The 20,788-nt window shown below is 36.6% G+C and overlaps 1 protein-coding gene across 1 annotated transcript in view; it reads right to left on the bottom strand.

Annotated features, from left to right (window-relative positions):
• LOC150090513 (protein C-mannosyl-transferase DPY19L1) overlaps nt 1-20,788 on the bottom strand; it is a 272,499-nt gene that overhangs the window by 225,543 nt on the left and 26,168 nt on the right. The window contains exons 4-5 of the mRNA XM_090378261.1: nt 18,541-18,678; nt 5,607-5,727 (exon numbers count right to left, since the gene is read on the bottom strand). Coding sequence (XP_090234387.1) covers nt 5,607-5,727; nt 18,541-18,678 — 259 coding nt within the window. The remainder of the gene's footprint in view (nt 1-5,606; nt 5,728-18,540; nt 18,679-20,788) is intronic.

The following is a 20,788-nucleotide window of genomic DNA, read 5'->3' as shown; positions in this document are numbered from 1 at the left end:
GAATAATCACCTCCTTATCCCTGCTGGAAAAATTCCTGTATATCATTGACAATACTCCATGAGCTACTCTTGCAGCCCATCTGCACTGCTCAGAGAACTTCATATCTGCCTGCACAACCACCCCCAAGTCCCTTTCATTCTCTACCACTGTCAGTGTTGTACCACAGAGTTGATACGTTGCTCTGGGGTTGCTGTTTCCCATGTGTAGTACTTTACATTTGTCAATGTTAAACTTCATTTGCCACCTCTCAGCCCATCTGCTCAACCTTTCCAGATCCTGTTGCAGCAGCATAGTGTCAGTAGTGTCCTTGACAACCCTGCCAACCTTTGTATCGTCTGCAAACTTGGACATTAATCCCGATATACCATCATCAATATCATTTATAAATACAGAAAACAATAATGGACCCAACACTGAGCCCTGAGGGACTCCACTAATAACATCAGTCCACGATGAGCAGTGTCCATTGATTACCACTCTCTGTCTTCTCCCCCTCAACCACCCCTTTATCCATAGCAGTAATTTGCCTCCAATGTCACACTGCTCCAATTTGTGTAGCAGTCTTCCATGTGCAACAGTATCAAAAGCCTTTCTAAGATCCAAGTATATAATATCAAAGTTATTCCCTGCATCCAGTTCTTTTGTGACTGCATTGTGAATTCCACCAGGGTTTGGGAAATGGTGGAAACCGAGCAGATGTTTTTGGAACAGTATTCGCAGCTGCTTGGACAATATTTTCTGTGATGTACTTAACTGCATCATTGATAGGCTCTTGACTGACTGTACTAAGATCAAAATTTGCCTGGTGTTGGAAGACAGTCCAGTCAGCCTGATCAAACTTCCACCGTGGTAACCTGAAGGGAAGACATGGTCTCCCACTGTGTAACAAGGTTATCACCGGGAAGTGATCACTTCCGTATGGATTCTCCTCCACTTCCCAAGTGAGTGAAGGGAGCAGAGAAGGGGAGCAGATAAAGAGAGATCAATGGCAGAAAAAGTACGGGTAGGCATGTGGAAGAAGGTGTTTGTTCCAGTATTTAGAAGGGAAAGGTCATTGTCATTGAGCATGCGCTCTATGACTCGTCCCCTTCCGTTGATCTTAGCACTACCCCACAGGGTGTTATGTCCATTCATATCCCCGAGAAGTAAGAAAGGGGGAGGCAACTGCATTAGAAGATCATCAAGGTCTTCCTGGGAGATGTCAGTCCCAGGTGGCAAATAGATAGAGCAGACGGTTAATAAAAATCCCACCGTAAGGCGAATTGCAACAGCTTCTATGCTAGTTGTAATTGGCAAGGGCTGCACTGGGGTCTGGTTACCCACAAGGATAGCCACTCCCCCATGTACAGAGCCCTCCGCAATTCTATCCTTACGAAAAATTGTGGTGTTATGCATCGTGGGATCGTCATTTGCCTTCAGATATGTCTCCTGCAAGCAAAAGCAAACTGGCTCATGCTTTTGCAGGAGGGCCTTGATGTCATCAATATTTCGCCGGAATCCACGACAATTCCATTGTAGGAATTTAGCCATTATTTTTGCTTGGTGGGTCCATCAGGCGGCTTCCGAGGTGTGAGGGCTTACTTTTATCAGTCTTGGATTTGTCTTTTTTGGGGAAGAATGGACGCTGTCCCGTGTCATTTCCTCCTCCGCAAAGAGTTCCAAGACTGACTCTTCGGGTACCTCCTTCTGCTGAACACCCATCTTTTCTTGGGTACTAGGGGTACTTCCCCTTTTTTATTCTTTTCTTTAATAGTTACCTTAGGAACTTGTGGAGCGTTAGGAGGTACCGATATAGGAGTGGCAGCTGATTGGTCCTTCTGCGCAGGTTTTTGAGAACTTAAAAGGTAACGCGCGATGGGAGTGAAAGACTCCTTTGGAGGAATGGTCATGTCCGTCTGAGTTCCGACGGAACATCTCCCTGCTACCTTCTGGGCGTAGGTAGGTTTCTTGATATTCAGGGGTTTGACCGATTTCCTTGCCTCCTGGTATGATATATTTAGCTCTGCCTTCAGCCGTTGAATTTCTTTTTCTTCTTTCCACCTTTGGCATGCTCGGGAATAGGCCGGGTGTTCGCCTTCACAGTTAATACAGGTGGGTTTTGCGGCTGAACATGCTGTTGTTTCGTGGTCCTTTGCACCGCATCGAGCGCATGCAAGGACTCCACAGCAGGCCATTTGAGAATGTCCATACTTCTGGCACTTAAAGCACCGTAAAGGGTTCGGAACGTATGGACGCACTGAACAGTTGATATATCCAGCTTTAATCTCATCAGGAGGTTTAGGAGAGTTAAAAGTCAGGATGACGCTCCTGGTTTTAACAATTTTTCCATCCCTTCGCGCAGTAATTCTCTTGACGGCAATGACTCCCTGTGGTTTTAATTCGGAGCAGATTTCCTCCTCGGTTACGTCGAGAAGGTCCCACTCCGAAATGACACCTCTCGATGAATTGAGTGTTCTGTGTGGTGTCACTGTTATAGGGATTCCTCCGATTGATGTTACTCGGAGTAGATGTTCGGATTGCCTGTCATTTTTAGTTTCAATTAAGGTCTCCAGAGCGGAGCCTCTTAACTGATTTGGGAGAACCTACTAACCCATCTAACCCTTTCTGTATGAAGATGGGTGACATTTTTCCAATCGGTTTTTCACTTGTTGAATGCATAATTAGGAACCTTGGGATTGGCCCTGATGGTAGTTCGGTTCGCTGCCTCTTATTAGCAATAATGCTATCTGGATCTTTCTCTATGCTTTCAGATAGGGACCGGGTTGGGGCCCCTGAAGAAATAAGTTTATCAGGATTCATTGAGTTTTTTAAGTTGTTCAGTGCCCGGGCTCCCCACCCACCACGGAGCCCAAAGGGACGCCCACTACCCGGCATGCAATAAATGCGCTCGGGAGTGGGACGCCAGGGCTACCCAGACACTATACCCGCAGCGCCGCCAGCCTGAATCCTGTCCCTCGGACCATGAGGGTAGGAGCGTGGCATTGACACGGTTGACCCTCGCAGGCGAGCCTACTAGCCGATTGATCCTAGCCGGGCCTTCCAGGACCACCCGTCTTGTTGAAGCAGGGGCCAAAGTGGTGTATTGAAGCTGGGCCCCTCAACCACCAGGATCTCCCTTTCCGAATTTCCACAGGTCGCAGTGCACGGCAAACACGCCGGATTCCATTGATGTAAGCCTGGAACCTGGGCTGTGGGCATTGGATCCCAGTGATGCTAGTCTGGAAGTCCAGCAGCGTCACTGGGAAGTCCCCTCACCACGTACAGGTGCCCACGTCGAGGGGCAAGTGGTATATAGGCATATGCTGTCTTGATGAAACACCTCTCTTAAAAACACAGTGCAATCAACTGTGGCTGATGGTTTTACTGGACTGTGAGAGTTAAAAATAAACCACTGGATATACTACCGAATGCACAGCAAACTTTCCTGGGATGAAGACAACAGATTTACTTAAATTTTTTCAGTCAGCAATAAGCAGATAACTTACATAGAATCTATTTTCCAAGTTTTGATCCTTGTTCATGGGTCAAAACTTGGAAAATGAGGTGATGAAGGGAAGAATGTGTTGAACTCAGCTTATGGGAGAGTTTAACAGTTACAGCAGGATCTTCAAGTGCAGTTATCATTAGGTCATCACTGAACTGAGCAGGTCAGCCTGAACACACTTCAGTGGCTAAGCTATGACTAGACTTGAATTTTTGGAACCACTGTTGGCATTTCCTCTCTCACAGAAATTATCATGCTGCACTCACATTATTCCCCTTCTTAAATTCATTAAGAATTAAGTGCCTAATGTGTTTCTCTGACACATCCATTTTGTTTTTAACATCTCAAAATATGGAGCATTGTTAACTTATTAAAACCTACATACAGACTGATGATCTATGTTACACAAATTAGCATAGAAATATTTCATGTGTTATACACAAATACACATATGCAAAAAAAAAAAAAAAAATTAAATTACTTACTGAATAACCTGACACTTTCAAAAAGAGATATACCTAGCAAAGTAACAACTGCTGTCCTTGTCTGGCATGGCAGAAAAAGTAAATTTCTGTTTGAAAGTGAAGACTTAAAAAACAGAGAATATACAAATTGTCATATATTTTTATTCAATACTTTAAGACAGCATTTCCCAAACTATTTTATTCACAGAACACTTTTCATCTCACAATATATTTATGGAACACTTAGGAAACACAAGTTTGGCGATAGCCAAAGAACTGTTTGCTAATATTTTATTACATACGATGCACTGTGCATCAGGACTATCTTTATTTCCAACACATGTAAAGCCGAAATTCAAATAACTGTCATCATACTTTCATTTTGGTCTTTTATTAGTTGGTTCCTGTTTTTTCACTTTGGATTTTTGGGGAATAAAAGGCTGCAATTGTTCATCCTCACTTTGAAATGTGACAATATTGTGTTAGTTTTCATCAACCACAGTTGCACTACTAGAAATACTTGCTCCCCATTTTAAAGTTCCTTTTTTCAACCACAAATCCGTGGTCATTTATTTTGATAATAATATTTCGAAATACTGATAATTATCAAAAAAAATATTTATACAAGGAAGTGAGTTTAGTTATGCTTACTAGTTTTCTGCACTACTACAGAACTAATCTTGTAATTGTGAACAGAGTCTGGACTGCACCACCCGCACTTGTAAATATTCAAGAACATGTCAGTAGAAGGCTACTTTGTTTTATCCACCCAAACGATGCATGATATTGGTTGTTTCCCCCTCCCTCAAACCCATGTACTCCAGTATAAATCACATACAAATGGCATATAAGATCACTACATTGCTACTTTATCATAGATGTCATTACCTCTACACATACTTCTCTATGCAAAGCAGGCGCCTCCATAGCCAGGTGGGCAGGGGCAGCAGTGCGCAGCACACGCTTCTTGATTAGACCAGGGTTCGAGCCAGTGCCCACCAAATATGGAGGATGCGGAAAGGTCAGGAAATGACCACCGCATATCCCCGGAGCAATATGGCCTTAGTTGCTAATGCTCCTAAAAACCAAATAATAACAATAACAATCTGTGCAAAGCCCACCAAAATAAAGTGTTCCGCAGTCTATTTGATTATTAGTCGATATCAGTACAGTACATCAATAACAAAAAAAAAAAAAGAAAAAAAAAAAAAGTGGTGTACACTACAAATATGCAGAATTTATTTATTTATTATTTTTTTTAAATTATTAATTAGGATTTTCCACGGAACACTAATGTTCTGCGGAATACAGTTTGGGAAACGCTGCTTTAGGATTATAATTTACTTGTTCTCGCTACAGTATTATTAACCATAAAATAGATCTTAGTTCAGTCAATACTACATTAAAAATTTTCATAACCATAAAATAATACTGCCTAATAATAAAATTATTTACAGCATACATCTTGAGGAGAAAACAAAAAAGTTGCATTGCCAGAATGAGTGTTTTATATTTTGTTCCATTATACATACACATAATTTTGTCAATAGCAATCCTAAACATGAAAAGATTAATGAATCTGTAGTATTTAGTACCAAAGAAGAGTAGAGGGTTGAGAAGACAGAAGAAACACATATATATCAATTTAAAAACATACCTTCACAGCTTTCTATTGGAGGAAGTGTATCTCCTCTCAACACCTCCCAACATTCTTTGGTAACAATATTAAAATAATCAGCTACTTTCTGATATATTCTGTAACCAGTTCCAAGCACAAGCTTAAAAAAAAAAAAAAAATCATATTAATGAATTTCTAATACTTCTCTATTAGAAATAGTAGAACTACTACTACTGTAGAACTACTACTGTTTCTAATAGTTTCTCTATTAGAAACAGTAGTAGTAGATGCAATGTATAAATTGCATCTACTACTACTGTTAAATTAATTACAAACTATTACTTAATACAAATGTTACTAGGACAGGAAAGAAATATAAAATAACTTTAAAAAAAAAAAGAAATATTTTAATTATATCGCTGTTTAATCGTATTTAAATAATAACATTTTTAAAATCTATTTGAGTGTTCATTAAAAGCAGCTGCTAAATCACACAATTTAAAGTCTTGGAAATTTTTAACAAACTATTTTAAACTGAATTATTATATATTGGGTTATTCAGCTGAACCAGCCTATTCAATTTGGCAACGAGGCAATCAGACTATTATGTCTGTCTATTAACTGCATGCATTCTAGGCATGGCTTATCCATTAACAGGATTCAAAATCTTCATCTCCATCTTCATCTTCATCTAAAACTAGCAAACTTAGAGCTCTTTATTTGGAAAGATTTCACTAAATGCATTATAGAATCCTGTATATACTTGTATAAAATCCAAAATAAAGTAATGCCAGTTAAACCAACTACAAATATCAGTAAGGATGAGGACAGTACAGTACCAGTAATGAAGAACTGAAGAAATAGTCTTGGAAAATATCAACAAAAGAGACGATGAAGACATGAGATTTTTTCAACATCAATTGAAAAAGTCAAATCATCAGCTGCTAGAAAAATGATGGGAAAAGCCTAATTCAGTCAATTATATTGTTGTATTGTCTACTGAAATGGAAACAGACAATTAGCATTACTCAAAAAAGAAAGACCTATTATATATCTAAAAAAATAAAGATACATTTATTTATTAAATAAACATTTTATCTGATATCCAAATAAAATTTTCTAAAGTATAATTTAAAGGCAGTCTCTCTCTCTCTCTCTCTTCCCCCCATTTCAATGATTCTATAATGACTGAATTCTAAGATGTAGAATTTATAATCAAATCCACGATCCATACGTATCATAATAATAAGACTTATATAGGAATCAACAGCAAAGACTAATACTTGCCAAAACATACGTATTGTATTAGTAATATATTAGACTCGTTTCTGTACACGAAAATACATTAATAACACAAATTTGTTTACAATTTTCATTAACAAAAATTTTTGTAAACAAATTTTTGTTTATGAAAAGACAAAGCAGCAGTCCAACAGTGGAAACTGTAGCTCTTCTCACCCTCCAAAGAAAGCTATGCTAATTCCTTCAGCTGGCAAAGTGATGGCATCAGTTTTTTGGGATGCTAATGGAGTGTTGCTGGTGGATTACCTTCAGAAAGACCATAAAGTCAAAGAGGCATATTACCCAGGCCTTGATGTATTTGCATGAAAACATCAAAGACAAATGCCAGGGAAAATTCAGCAAAGGAGTCTTGTTCCACCACAATAATGTGCCGTCTCACAAGAGGCTATCATTGCCATTGCTGCACTGCATGAGTGCAGTTTTGAAATCTTTCACCATTCCCCATATTCACTAGATCTAGCACCATCAGACTGTCACCTATTTTATTTCCTATATACATTCTTGGAATGTCTAAGAGAAAACTTTCTTAACAGCTGGAATCAATGCATTGCAGTACCATGGTGAAAAATAGCACATTACCAGGCTCCTCAAATAAACCCTTCATACTCAAGCCACAAACCTTTAAAACATCCCTCATACAGGTAGAGAAATGCAATGCAAATAGCAGTTGGCCATGAAAAAGAGAACCATAATTTTTCTGAATTTCAAAAATACTAACACAGCTGGGAGGACAACTCATACAGAAAGCAGCACCCAAAAGTTAATGAGAATTCAATCAAAAACAAAGATTCATTTAACTTATTTAATGTTGCAACAAATCTCCTTTAAACTACTCTCATAGGAACTTATCAGAATTTAGCACTGCTAATGTTGGAAGCCATTACTAAAATTATTTTTTTTTGTAATACCAGGTACCTTCTGCAATTTTTGCTAAATCTCTAAGACTACTAAAATCTGTTTTTTTTTTTAAACTTGGCTGCATTTTTAAAAAAAAGAAGGATCATAGGAGGTGAAGCACCACAGGCATTTGGGTTCATGGCCATCAACTGTCAAGATACACAAAAAAAAAAAAAAGAAAAAGCATGACATGACATCACTTGGAGGCCCAAGAGGAAACTTTCTTCCCAGCTAGAATCAATGCATTGCAGCATTGGTAGGAAAAGTGTATTGACTAAAGGGGACTATGTTGTAAAGTAACGTCGTATCAGACTCAAACAAAGCCTTCATACACAGGCCACCAACTATTCAAATGCCCCTCATAGGGCCCTAAAAAACTGAAGATTGATTTTGTAGAAGGCTGTCTGAATAATATGTTGATCAAAAGTAATCCCTGATGACCTGAAAAATTTAAGAACATCAGGCAATGTAGAGTCTTTGGGGGATGCTGTAACACTAGATGTTATCAAAGGCACCTTCAAAGTCCATAAAAACATCAAGATGTATGATAGAAGACGAGTATACAAAGTGGATAAATCTGACAATGGCATCTGTGGTGCTGCATCCATGTCCAAATCCAAATTGATTTACAGAAGTTGGTTGGTTGGTTATTGGAAGTTTAATGGCGCATCAGCATCTAAGGCTATCATGCGCCAGATTTACAGAAGTAAGATCCACTGATCAGTAATTTTCAAAACTAGCCCACAAAGGTCTTGTCAATTACTGATAACAAGGTGAATGGCCTCTGGGAATTTGGACCCAAAGGGATTTGTTGGGATATTTAACAAGCTTCAACAATGCTACTTTCCAATTCCTGGGGAAAATACCTTTAAAAAGGTATCTGCTATACAGAACAAGAAGAAATATCAAAAATAACCTGAACTGATGAGCTCCATCAATTCAGATTCGATTCTATCTAGACCTTGAATTATTCCTTTTCAATAGCCATAGAAATTTCTTCGGGGGAAAATAGAAGTTCAGCTGCAGTATTTATATATGCATTATTTCGGTCCTGAATTGCTTTATGAACAGGAAGAAAAGGGGGACACTAGAAGAAGCAGGAGTAATTTTGAGGTCTACAGAACCTTCTCAATGCTTAGACTGAGGAAAGTCTGCCGTGAAAATTGAAGAAAGGTCTCAGAGGGTGAAAGTCTCTTCAGAGTTATTTCATAGATAAGGCCCCAGTGGTTAGAATTCCCCAATTAAAATCATGGCAGTGACTAATGACCTCCATGATTTTTGTTTTTCATCCTAACAAGTACAGTGCATCATTTTCTTAAATCTGTATACCTAAGTTTAAGATTATCTACTTCAGAAAGGCAAAGTCTCAGCACAAGCATGCTATAAAGACCTAACTGAAATAACCAGTTTTTGGTGAGCAGAAAGTTCAGACGTTCACTAGGGAACTGATGTAGAATGTTAGAACTAGTCTCATGGAACAAAAGGAGGCAGTAATGGTTAAATTCTGCAAGATGAAGCCATCACATCTGGAGAAAGAACAAAGAATAAAACTTTAACATCATCTGTAAAGATATTCTTAAGGAAACAGACAAATTTTGTCTGGGAAACACATTTAAAGCAAATCTAGGAATTTCACGTAGTTTTTGGGCACCACAAAGGTAATACTTTATGAGTCAAAAGTAACTGAATCATTACTAACTCTTGATGTCTAATCTTATTAGCAATCAGTATTTGGCTATGGAAACATCAGTATTTGGCTGTCAAGCAGTAGAACTGTATGTATGTATATGAATTATCCAGCAGGTTTAGGCCAACCAATATGTTGCTGTATTGTCAGCATATTGGTTGGCCTAAAGTGGTGAGAAATAATAAATCTTTCTAACTGCTATGCCCAAAAATTGGAGAAATTGCTATGGCCACGCAGATCTTGCATTTGTATCTAAAGTAATAATAATATTTGTTTGACTCATGACATCCAATACCTTCTCCAAATAATCAATGTAGGGCATAATCTGATCAGCATATTGACAATAAAGTGGAACTACAAGAGTCAAACCAAAGTTGCCTACAATATGAGCACAAATTGCATGAGTTATGCAATGGGAAGTTACCATGCTAACTTCCAAAATAGAGGTCCTAAAATAGTTGCAGAGACCTAGTCTTTAGGAAGCAGAAATCCTCTTACTACTCCCTTATAGCAGTCTGGCTCTTGCAGACAGACTTTGTCTAAAACTTCATTCTCCATTTTCACATGAATTTGATTTGAAACCACTAAGGACCTACAACCATTAATTTGTAAAACTCTTAAATTATTTGCAAAGATAGAAGTGAATGTTAATTATAACTTATATGTGACTTTACTAACTCGAGCTTTTTTTTAGATCTGATGAGTGCATTCTTTGTTCATATTCACACAATTAATGCATTTCAGAGATTAGTTCAGATTTATGAATACTGTGGTCTGCAGCAGGGCAGTGACCACAAAAAAATATGCTCAGAATGATGGGAGATGAATGTCCATAACCAAGGCATCTGAAGCATTTTTCTACCAAGACAAAGTTGCAAAATTTATGTGAGGTCCATGAAAGATAAATTCCTTCTGATGCTTTCAGTATAGATCTGATATGACTAGATACCTCAATAATCCAATTCACAGTGGATCTGGGGACTGAAACAAGGTTTAGCTCAGACAAAACCTCTTGCCAAGAAAATCTGTGATGCTCTAAATTTTTAATGGTAGAACCCTTTAATCAATTCCTCTCTTTTATGCTTTCAATTTGCATCCCAAGTCAGTGAATTTATAATATATTCTTAAGGTGTCAATATGCTTTGGAGAAGTTCAATCAGGTCACCATGTCCATATCTTTTTTAATATTCTTAGTTCTAACCTCTCTAAACTTTGATTTGAGAAATTTAAAAATTTAATTTTTCACAGATTCACTAGAATCAAGCAAACTTTCCTGCTGAGCTCTCAAGATGATTAGATTAGAAGCTGAGGTGGGTTTAGGTTCCTATTTTGCAAATTCAACTTCAGCATGAACTGGGGGAAGGGAAACAGTAGCCTGCGAGATGTAAATTCACAATCTTCACTTTTAACTGCTTATTCTCAGTAATCTGAGAAGTAACATGTGAAACAGAGCCCAGTTACCTATAACCTGCTTGACATCAGATTTGGTAACTAAGATCCTTACACAAAACAGCACATAACCTTTTGTGAGGGATCACAGCTTGATTCAACCAAGGGTCATCAAGTAGTAATGAATTCTGTTCAGAAAAACTAGCATCCAGACTTGTTTCATTATCATTAGGATTTGCTGATATTACTAGGAAAGGTACCAAATAAATGCATAGTAGTCAACAACATTTATAAAAATGCTGAGGCATGTTTAATGAGATGAACTGCATTTACTAAGAGGAAGAGGTCTAAAAACTTTAAGAAAATGGTATTTGTAAGATCAGACAGATGAATGTAATGTCCTAAAATCATTCAACTGATCAATAATTCCACTTTGCTACTGAGTGATGTAATAATCCACAAGTACTAAATGTTTAACCCAAAATCTGGGGGGGGGGGAATCTGAAATAGCTTATACTGTTTTCAATGAGCCAATGTAAGATGACAACTGTAAAATGAGTGCTGAATACAGAATCAATGATTCTGTAGATTCTAAAGTCATCAGAATACAATTTACCATTAATAATGAAAGTTTGGAGAACTGTTGTAAGGTCACTGAAATACAAGGTGTATGAAAAGGTTTAGGACTTATTTTTTTATTAAATGATACTACTAGCACCATACATTTGGTCACTGTTGAAACTATTCACTGTCAAGTCTGAACTGGCTCTGTGCCAAGTTACAACAATGTGCACAAAGGTGTTCTACTGGAAAGTCACGTTTAAGTTGTTGCAGTAAAATCATGTCATTTTAAAGCCAGAAAAAAGTGCAACTGAAACAGTTGCAATGAGTGCAGCTTATGGATATGAAGCACTATCATGATTCAACATTTTTATTGGTATGGTCAGTTCTGTAAAATGTTCAGGATGATGCATGGCGTGGTTGCCCATCCCAGTCTTGTATGGACTCAACCATCGAAAAAGTTACAGCTGTTGACGGAAGACTGTCGCCTGTCCCTCTTCCCTCTGAATGATAGCAGACAAGCTTCACATCAGCAAGGATACCATAAGCTCAATTGTTGTTGAAGATTTGAAAAAAAAAAAAAAAAAAAAAAAAGGAAACTGTGCTTGCACTTTGTACTGCATGCACTGATGGCAGAACAGAAGGAGGAACAAGTTGCTGCATGTTGAGATTTGACTGAGATGGCAGACAGTGATCCAGACATTTTTAAAAAAATCATAACCAGTGATGAATCCTTGTGCTTTGCGTATAAACCTGAAACAAAAAGATAATCAGCTGCACAGGTTGCAGAAAATTCGCCAAGACCAAAGAAACTCCAGTTCCAAAAGTCTCAAACCAAAACAATTTTTTTTTTTTTTTTTTTTTTTTGATTGGCAAGGAGTTGTGCACAATGAATTTGTACTAGAAGGACAGACAGTTGAAAAGATGTCAGCTGTTTGGCCAGACACAGTGAGTCGGGAGTGTGATTCTTGCACTTTGCGACAATATGCCTTCACATTATTTTTACAACTCTGTTTATTTTCTGTTCCCCAAAGTGAAATCCCACCTGAAGGGGACACCATTTTGACAGTGATTAAGTGATCCAAACCAATGTGACAAGGGAGTTAAGCTAAGTTCCACAAGTTCAATTCCAAAGAGTTATCCAGAAGCTGTATGACTGTACAAAGAGATGTATCAAGTTATGAGGGAAGTACTTTTAAGATTAAATGTTAAATTTTTTTCCTTGAGATTTTAATATTTTATGAATGTAGCCCTAAAATTTTTCAGACACATAAGATAATAGTACAGCAACTAAAGGAAAGTGCTGAGGTACTCCTCAAAGAGGAGAGGAAGAAAAAAAAATTTTTCCTGATAAATTTTCAAATTAGTTTAGTACAAAATCAGAAACTTGAAAAAAAAAAAAAAAAAAAAAAGTGTAGGTTTGCATTTCAAAGCAAACAATTTTATGTTATGTTGAAATAAAAATAGTATTTTTAACAGTGCCAAGGTGAATTTAACTAGCTATCTTCTATCAAATGTTATCATTAAATTAAAAATATATACAGTGTAAGCTCTTCACAGCAACCCTCTCTTAATGACCTATGTGGTAGGTCCTGACCAATTTCGAAAAAAAACCTAATGACATTATGAATTTGTTATAATGACCTTGAAAGATTGACTGAATTCTCTATAATGATCCAAAATTTTCTACCACCCTCTTGTTTTCATTTTTACTTTTTTTTATTACAATATTTACATTTCAAAATGAAAGAATGCTAATTTATTGAAGCTAATGATAAGCTTTTAGGCTGATCATGAGAAATCACTCAGTGGTGTAATGAAATTAACTTTGACTACTATTCATCTCATTATATAGTATCTAAGACTTTTATGGCTCCTACAAAGTGGGTAGCTTTGCCAATTACAGAGAAAAGCTAATGCACACATTCTGAGACCAACATCACAACACAGTTTGGCATATAAGGTAACACTATATCATCCAAGTTTCTTGTGATGACCGACTAACTGGTTAAAATAAATTTATTAAAATAAAAATGATATATACATAAGATAAAACAGAAATAAAATAAGATAAAAGCATTAATATGTAATATAATAAAAGCATTAAAATACATAGTAGCTTTCTAAGCGAAGTGCCTCTTTATCAGCTAGTCTGTGAATAGTGTACTTCAGTATATATTGATGCTTACAATAGCACAAGTCAGCTGGGCATGATCATGTATCACAAGTCTGGGTGTCAGTAGAACAGAATTACATACACATGATGATCGCCAGCATTCATTGCACTGCAATACAGTACATTCTATAATAGGGTGTAAGTGTACTCCCCTCGTGCGATTCATAATACTGTTATTGGTGTCTATGTGCAGTTCTTCAAGCCATGAGCGCTAGCGGTAATCATGTGAATAGTCGACGATTTCAATATCCCGTTGGGGATCAAGATTGTGCTGCTCAACCCAATAATGCTAGGCGACTGTGGAGCAATCAAAATTAGCAGTTCATAGAGTCACCTCATGCTCAGAAAACCGATCTTTCAATCTTCTACCAGACTCACCTACATAACACCCCCCACAATCCAGACACATAATACGGTATATGGAACCACTCTGTAGGAAAGGAGGAACAGGTGTTTTCACCTTAGAAATAATAGATTGCAATTTCCTCCCCGGAAGTTGCACACTTCACATATGATGGAAACGCAAAATCCTAACAAGACGTTCCGATATGACCAGATAATAGGGGATGTAGGCAGTACAGATAAACTGATTGACGTGAGGCCGGTTAGATTTCGTAACAAATTCGTGAGCCTGAAGCTCACATCTATCTAGAACATGAGGTGGATAGCCGCATGCGGCTATCCACCTCATGTTAGGATTTTGCGCCTCCATCATATACAATGTGTGCAACTTCCGGGGAGGAAATTACAATCTATTATTTCTAAGGTGAAAACACCTGTTCCTCCTTTCATACGTAGTGGTTCCGTATACCTTATTACATGTCCAGATTGTGGGGGGTGTTATGTAGATGAATCTAGTAGAAGATTGAAAGATCGGGTTTCTGAGCATGAGGTGGCTCTACGAACCACTAATTTTGAATGCTCTGCAGTCGCCAAGCATTACTGGGTTGAGCAGCACAACCTTGATCCCCAAAGGGATATTGAAATCGTCGACTATCCACATGATTACCACCAGCACTCATGGCTTGAAGCACTGCACATAGCCACCAATAATAGTACTGTGAATCACATGAGGGGAGTACACTTACACCCAATTATAGAATGGTACTGTATTGCAGTGCAATGAGCGCTGGTGATCATCATGCAGAATACGCAGAATAATTCTGCTCTACCGACACCAGACTCGTGATATGTGATCCAAGATATGTGATCAAGGACAATCTGAGCCAATCACAATGCAAAACTCACCCACTCACAATCTTAGCCAATCAGTGATTAGCATGCACGTATAATAGCCAATCAGAGATGAGAAAGCTTCACCCTCAAAGTAGCCACTTGTGGATGCGGGTGGTAAAAGTCCATGTAGTGAAGCATTCAGTTGGTTGTTGTTTACGCCATATACACGTGTTTGAAATTTATTATGCTAACATTTTTTATTAATTGTGCTATTAGTGATAGCTGTGTGCAGTTTTTGCCAATCCACTAGACTGTGTTACATAATTAATAAAGTTTTTCATTCAACTTAATGAGAATAATAGTAAAGCTTAACTGACAGTACTCCCTCAAATAATCCACTTATTGTACGTGTTTAAGGCAAAGTTGTGGAAATTCAATTAAGTTGCATAGAAATAGAATTATTTAAATATATATATATAGAGTAGAGATTATTAAAAGCCTGTAATTAAAATTTGCCCAAAGGAAGAAGTGCACCACCTCATTCCTTGGTTGTCCTATATATAAATTGTTGAAACTATGAACTAACAAATAAAGCCAATAGTCATAACAGATGACTTTCGTGATAACGTCTTTGGTTAGTGGTGCACTCACGAAAGTCATCCATTATGACTATTAGCTTTATTTATTAGTTCTTCATAGTTTCAACAATTTATAAATAGGACAATCAAGGAATGAGGTGGTGTGCTTCTTCCTTTGGGAAAATTTTCATTACAGGCTTTTAATATAATCTCTACTCTATTTATATTTAAATAATTCTATTTCTATGCAACTTAACTGAATTTCCACAACTCTGCCTTAAACACCATACAACTAAGTGGATTATTTGAGATGAGTACCATCAGTTAAGCTTTGCTATTATTCTCATTAAGTTGAATTTCAAAATAACAGTACATTAAGTTCTATCAATTAACTAAAGTTTTTAATTTAATAGAATAGAGATGCCATCTGGTAAAAGAAGTTCAATGAATCCTAGTGAAAATTAAAGCATGAAAAAAAAGCACTTCGATCTATCACGTTGGAAGATAAGATGGAGGTTATTCGGAGGATGGAAGCCAGTGAAAGCTGCCCTAATGTGTGTAGGTCTATGAATATGCTTCAATCGACTACAGTATTACTACAATTAACAAAGAATGCTGAAAAAATAAAACAATCGATGCAAAGTGCTACCAGAGTAAGTGCTACACAAGTTAGTTACAGCAGAAGTTAGCTTTTAGAAAAAATGGAGCAATTGCTGACACTTTGGGTCGATGATTTGAACAAAAAAAAAAAAAAAAACATTACTTTGACCCAAGTTGTAATAACTGAAAAGGCTAAGTCAATTTTTGAAGACTTAAAAAAGAAAGAAGGTCAGTGCAATGAAATATTTTTGGCTAGTAAAGGCTGGTTCATGAGATTTAAAGCAAGAACCAAATGCAGAAGTGTGAAAATTACTGGCGAGTCAGCAAGTGCAGATGCTGAGGCAGCTACCACGTTTCCTGCAGAGTTTCAGCCCATAGTACGTGGGGGGGGGAATAGCCTTCAGATCATCTTCAATATCGATGAGACAGGCCTTTACTGGAAAAAGTTACCCTCAAGAACCTTCACTGACCATGAAGAAAAGTCGGCTCCTGGGTTTAAAGTATCAAAAGGCAGGCTGACACTTTTGTTGGAAGCAAATATGTCAGGCAGTTTAAAATTGAAACCAATGTTGGTGTATCACTCTGAAACACCACGTGTTATGAAAGGCTTAAGCAAAGCCATATGTTGGCTGTGTACTGGAAGTTAAACAAGAAGGCTTGGGTGATATAGGATGTCTTCTTGGATTAGTACACTATTTTTACCCTACTGTTCTCAAATTCTGTAATGACAAAAATTTACCAATCAAGGCCATTCTTCTTTTGGACAGTGCCCCTGGACATCCTACAAATATGGGTAAGTCAGAACGCCTCTTAAAGTTAATGTTGTCTACATGCCCCTCACAACATCAGTTTTGCAACCCATGGACCAGAGGGTAATAGCCACTTTTAAAGCTTATTACCTACGGTAAACATTTTCAGAAATGGTAAAGCTTTAGATATGACCAACATTATCAGAGAATAATGGAAGTCGTTTGATGTCTTAAAGGGCATCAATCATTAACACAGCCTGGCAAGAAGTGACTGTCAGTTATCTAAATGGAGTGTGGCATAAACTTCTCCATTTCAGAGGATTCGGGCCACAACAAAATGTTGTAGAAGACATCGGTAGGCTGGCACAAGAGGCAGGGTTAGAAGATGTAACTGAGCTCTTAAAAATCATGCAGAGACTCTTTCAAATGAAGACCTTGAAGACTTAGCTGCAGAACTTAACCAACAGCAAGAGGAAGAGAAAGAAGTAGACTCTCCTCTAAAAATTATGAAGACTAGTGATCTACAATGGATCCTTGCAAGTAGAGTCCCTCACTAAGGAGTTCTGTGACATTGATCATGACTGAGGGAGGAGTGCCACAGTTATAAGGGATGTCATATAAACCCTGAGCCCTTATTTTGAAATTCTTAAAGAAAGGAAGAAATCCAAGCAATCAATGCTTGCTTCTTTCTTCAAAAAAGGAACCTTCTCAATCAGGGCCTTCAAAAGCCAACTAAAACTTCGGCATTAAGCCACTGTCAATATTTTTTTATGTATACTATATATAACTTTGATAGTATGAACCAGATCTATAATACTCAATACGTTCTACGTTGATATCAATATCTGTAAAATATTGATATCATTTTAATAAGAAGTTTGGCTCAATATGATACGTAGAACACTCTCGCATGATACTCTCCATAAATTAAAATGAAAACAATTAATTAATTAGAGAAAGGAAAATTGTTTTGCAATTTTTGTTTTTAATTGTGTTAAATTTATTTCTAATTGTGTTCATTTGATTTTTAATTATTGTTAATGATTTCTTACTGTAATGTAACATTTTCGATTTTTAATTGTTTTCGTTTTAATTTCTGGAGAGTATCATACAGAAGTGTTCTACATATCATATTGAGGTAAACTTCTCTTATTCTTTTACAACTATATACTACTGTATTAATTTATTTTTTACATGTGTTGTATGTATTTGGTGTTAAAAATAAAACACTTTTTTTTAATTAAAAAAAGTTTATTTCTGAGCTTTAAATACTCCAGTATTGAAAAGGGTAGGTAAAATTTTTGGTGCCCGGAACCTAATCCTTGATTTCCCATCGACTCCATTATATAAAGGGTTCCATTTGCACCTGTCTCCCCCAGGAACCTAACAGTGGCATAAATCAAGGTGTACCTGTATATTTATGTACCACGTGATAAATTCGAAAGAGATGCAAACTGAGTAACTTCTGTGTTCTCTTTTTTGTTGTTCTTATATTTACACCTTGATATGCTCTAGAAGTACAGTTCATTCATACTAGTAGAGTAAACACACACACACACACAGTAATTAAATAGTGTATCTACATAATTTACGAATTAATCTTACACTGATTGTATACACCAAATAATCAATGTATAATCTTTATTTCTTGTTATGTATTGTAGTTCATATTTTGAATTAAGTTTATATTATAGTGTATTCGTAGAATTACGTTAAATGTTCAAACTTCATTCTTTTGCTAATTTTATGAGATATCTATATAATGTCTTTTCAATACAGCACCTATTTTTCTCATTCCTCTTGGAGATGTTGATGTAAAGAACTTTATGTTTTAAAAGAAAGGATCAAATATACTTACCTCTGGATACAAGTTAAAACGCTCCAAAGTATTAATAACCTGAGGATATTCAGTCAAATTATCATTCATCATACTAAAAATACCTTGCAAGAGTGTAGGGGATTCAGTTAAGGTTTTAAAATAACTGTAATAAAGACCCTGCAGGAAAAAAATATATATATAAATACACACTTAACTGTATTCATTTCCTTAATATCTTTAAAATAAAAAGGATAAAGGTCCTGACAATATTAACCACCAAAAAGGATGTCACAAACCATAAACTTTTATAATTGTTGAACAATTATAAAATGAACAATCCTGAACTTTCGTAATTGTTTTTCATCAGGCAAGTTCTATTGGAAGGTGGCATGTTTCAATTTGTTTTTAAAATATCACACTCCATTGGTTCACCGGAAATGGACAAGTTCCGGTGAAATTGTCCATTTCCCGTGCAAATGCATAAATGACAGCCAACTTTTATAAATAATTATCCCATAAACTCTTAACACAGCTATCATCCAGTTCAAAAGTACTAGAACAGTATTCTAGTGCTTTTGGACTGGAATATTTCAATTTATAATTATTATTATCATCATTAATTAAATATCATATGACAATGTAAAAATTATACATCATTGTGAAATGCAATTAACCTGTCACAGATGTATTGCACTTTTTTTTTTTTTTTTTTTTAGTTTGCTCAATTACATACTACAGGTAAGTCTCACAGTAGGGTTGTATTCCTATAAACAACAATGCATGATATAAATTAGATACGTTTTTTACATTCAATTTTTATGTTATAAAGGAGAGATGCATTTCTGTTTTCATATTTTTGAACTCAATGTAATTTAAGCCTTACTTAACTATTCATTAAAAAGAAAACAGTCTGAATCCCCCTCACCCCAATGTTTTTTTTGTTGTTGTTGTGGTTTTTTTTTGCAACATCTGGAAACAAGCCACCTGAGAAGAGACCTTATTGAAGTGTTTACAACTTCAGACAGATTGAGTAGACTAAATGCTACTGGTATCCTTACTCTTTCTCAGACAATGCACTTAAAGGAACATAAATTTGAATTGAAAAGAAAAAGGATGGTTCCAAGAGAGAGATACTTATTGTTGGAACAAACTTTCATCTGGTGTGGTGTGAAGCCAGTAGTTTTAATAAATTTAAGGAAGGATTAGACAAATTATTAGAGGAGATGGGCAAATGATGCAGGCAGTTTTTTTTTTTTTTTGTTTCGTGGTAAATACTGTAAAGCTTGATTTCTTCCTTGTATCATTTCCCAATATTAATATGAATAGTAATGTTAAAACAAAAAAGCAATAAAAATACACATATACATTATAATGTGTACATAAGCATTTATTATTTACATGTTAGTCATACCAAATTATTTATGTTTTAAGAAGCCAAGGATAGAACTTAGAATGGAATTTTGCTGCTTCTTCCTCTCTTGATATAGTTCACTATATCAGGCTTCAACTAAACTTGCTTTTCCATTATATTTTGGGTCATCTGCAATGAGAATAGCTATCTCATTCTTGAAAAAGCTGAAAAAGCTTGCAGTGCTAGCTGCATTTCCTGCACTCTTACCTTTTGTTGCTCCAACTCAATCAGATACTCATTAGTCACTTTGTGCCCATTTTATGACAATGAAAAATTATGGAGAATGAAAGAGACCTGGGAGTAATTATGCAGTCATATATGAAATTTTCTGAGCAGTGCAGACAGGCTGCCAGAGTAGGTCATGGGGTTTTGTCAATGATATACAGGAATTTTGCAAGTAGGGATAAGGAGGTGATTATTCCCTTGTATAAGGCAATGGTCAGAGCATACCGTGAATACCGCATACAGGTCTGGAAGCCTCATTTTAGGAAGGATGTAGAGTTGCTAGAACGAGTACAGAGAAGAACAAGCCTGGTGAGTGGAACAAAGGGGTGCTCTTAGGAAGAAAGGCTTAAGTCATGCAAATTGTGGCATCTGAACACTAGGCACCTGCAAGGCGATCTGATTGAGGTCTATAATCATTGGACGCTGCTCTTTGTGGACTAATATTATTAGTGAAGACCCACAGGGTTTGGTGTTGGGCCCACTGTTGTTTTGTATATTTATCAATGATATTGATGAAGGTATATCAGGCTTAGTGTTGAAGTTTGCAGATAATACAAAGGTTGGCAGGGTTGTTAATGACAGTAATGGCAATGTGCTACTGCAACAGGATCTAGAAAATTTGGGCAGATGGGCTGAGAAGTGGCAACTGAA

This window comes from Mastigoproctus giganteus, chromosome 1 (genome assembly GCF_048544385.1).
Source record: "Mastigoproctus giganteus isolate SK-2022 chromosome 1, ASM4854438v1, whole genome shotgun sequence".
Lineage (NCBI taxonomy): Eukaryota > Metazoa > Arthropoda > Arachnida > Uropygi > Thelyphonidae > Mastigoproctus > Mastigoproctus giganteus.
The sequence above is the reverse complement of the archived record's forward strand: the minus strand, read 5'-3'. Positions and strand labels throughout refer to the sequence as shown.